Source organism: Euprymna scolopes, chromosome 14 (assembly GCF_053919585.1).
Source record: "Euprymna scolopes isolate OS-2025 chromosome 14, ASM5391958v1, whole genome shotgun sequence".
Lineage (NCBI taxonomy): Eukaryota > Metazoa > Mollusca > Cephalopoda > Sepiida > Sepiolidae > Euprymna > Euprymna scolopes.
In genome coordinates, this window is record NC_136495.1 from 115,797,433 (window position 1) to 115,799,017 (window position 1,585).

Here is a 1,585-nt window from a genome sequence, read left to right on the forward strand (position 1 = left end):
AAAAGTTCTATTATTGCTCAAGTCCCCATAGGATGCTCTTTGATCGTGTGAGACGAAGTTACACTCTCTCATAAAAAAGCTCTAGAAACTGGTCATAGAACACTGCAGGATTTGTGTAAGTCCAACTGTGTGATGGGAGGTGTAACTGTAGTGCTTTCGGTTGATTTTAGGCAAACGCTGCCAGTTATTCCCAGATGAACAAGGGCAGATGAATTAAAAGCATGTTTGAAATTATCTGTACTGTGGAAACATGTCAAACGTTTAAGACTTTCTACAAATATGAGGCCACATTTACATGGGGATCTTCCGTCTGAACAATTTGCTGGAAGCCTTTTAAAACTTGGAGAAGGAAGACTGGACATGAATCAGAAAGATGTAATAAATGTATCAGAAATAGCAACCTTGGTTAACTCGGTGGAAGAACTAATTGAAAAGGGGTTTCTGTCATTAAATTCAAATTTTACAGATCATGATTGGTTGCGTGAAAGAGCAATTATGGCACCCAAAAATATTGCAGTGAATAGTTTGAATGATAGACTTGTGAACATGTTGCCAGGAAGTGAGCAGAATTATAAATCCACAGACTCTGTCATAGAAGATGCCAAAATAGTCAATTATTCAATTGAATTTTTGAATTCTCTCGAGCCAACAGGCGTTACCCCTCATTGTCTGCGATTGAAAGTAGGTGCTCCGATCATGCTTCTGCGCAATCTCTCACCACCAAAAGTATGCAATGGCACAAGACTCGTTGTCAAGAAATTTATGAGAAATGTTTTAAAGGCCACAATAATTTTTGCCTGTGGAAAAGATGAAGATGTTTTTATCCCTCGAATTCCTTTAATATCTTCCAACATGCCCTTTGAATTCAGACGCCTTCAGTTTCCCATACGTTTGTCTTTTGCAATGTCTATCCATAATTCACAAGGTCAGACGCTAAAAGTTGCTGGTTTACATTGAGAAGACGATTGTTTTTCACACGGACAGTTACATATGTCGGTGCTTCCAGGGTAGGGAGTAAGAACAAACTAGAAATATTGTCTATAAGGAAGTTTTCTCTGAGAGATTAACAAACTAATAAGTGAACATTGTTCACAAGTTATTTATGATCCAGCCTTTGAATCGAAGAAAAACAATTTTACGAATAGGATTCTCAAAAGTTTAAAAAGAATTTCGAGACTATTTTCTGTATGTTTGTAGAAAACTTCCCAAATTGATTTAATGATCCTTTTAGTTAAATTTACGAATAATAAAAGTGTTGGGTATATTTCTTCTCATCATAACTCACTAAATACATATATAAGTACTTGTTTATATTTTTGGTGTATGCTATACAACCTTTTTGGTTTTAGTGATTGTGTAATAATCTTATATGCAATTCTATAGTTCTATTATTTACAGCTTTATAATTTCTAATTTGAAATATTTAATTTTGGATTCTTAATTTTGGTTATTGAAACGTATCACTAAAATTGAGATTAAACTATGAATTCCACGGAATTGGGAACAATTCGCCACAACTCCAGTTTCATATAATTTCAATAGCTTCAAGTTACTTCTTACATGCTTAATACTATATTGTTTTACA

The 1,585-nt window shown here is 34.3% G+C and overlaps 1 protein-coding gene across 1 annotated transcript; it reads left to right on the forward strand.

Moving 5' to 3' along the window:
* Nucleotides 1-279: 279 nt before the first annotated feature.
* LOC145292794 (ATP-dependent DNA helicase PIF1-like) lies at nt 280-957 on the forward strand. Its single transcript, XM_080138833.1, has one exon. It carries the CDS (start codon nt 280-282, stop codon nt 955-957), a length of 678 nt encoding a protein of 225 aa, XP_079994959.1.
* The last annotated feature ends 628 nt before the right edge of the window (nt 958-1,585 follow it).

Coding starts and splice junctions, on each gene's coding strand:
- LOC145292794 (XM_080138833.1), top strand. CDS start 280: ATGAGGCCACATTTACATGGGGATCTTCCGTCTGAACAATTTGCTGGA.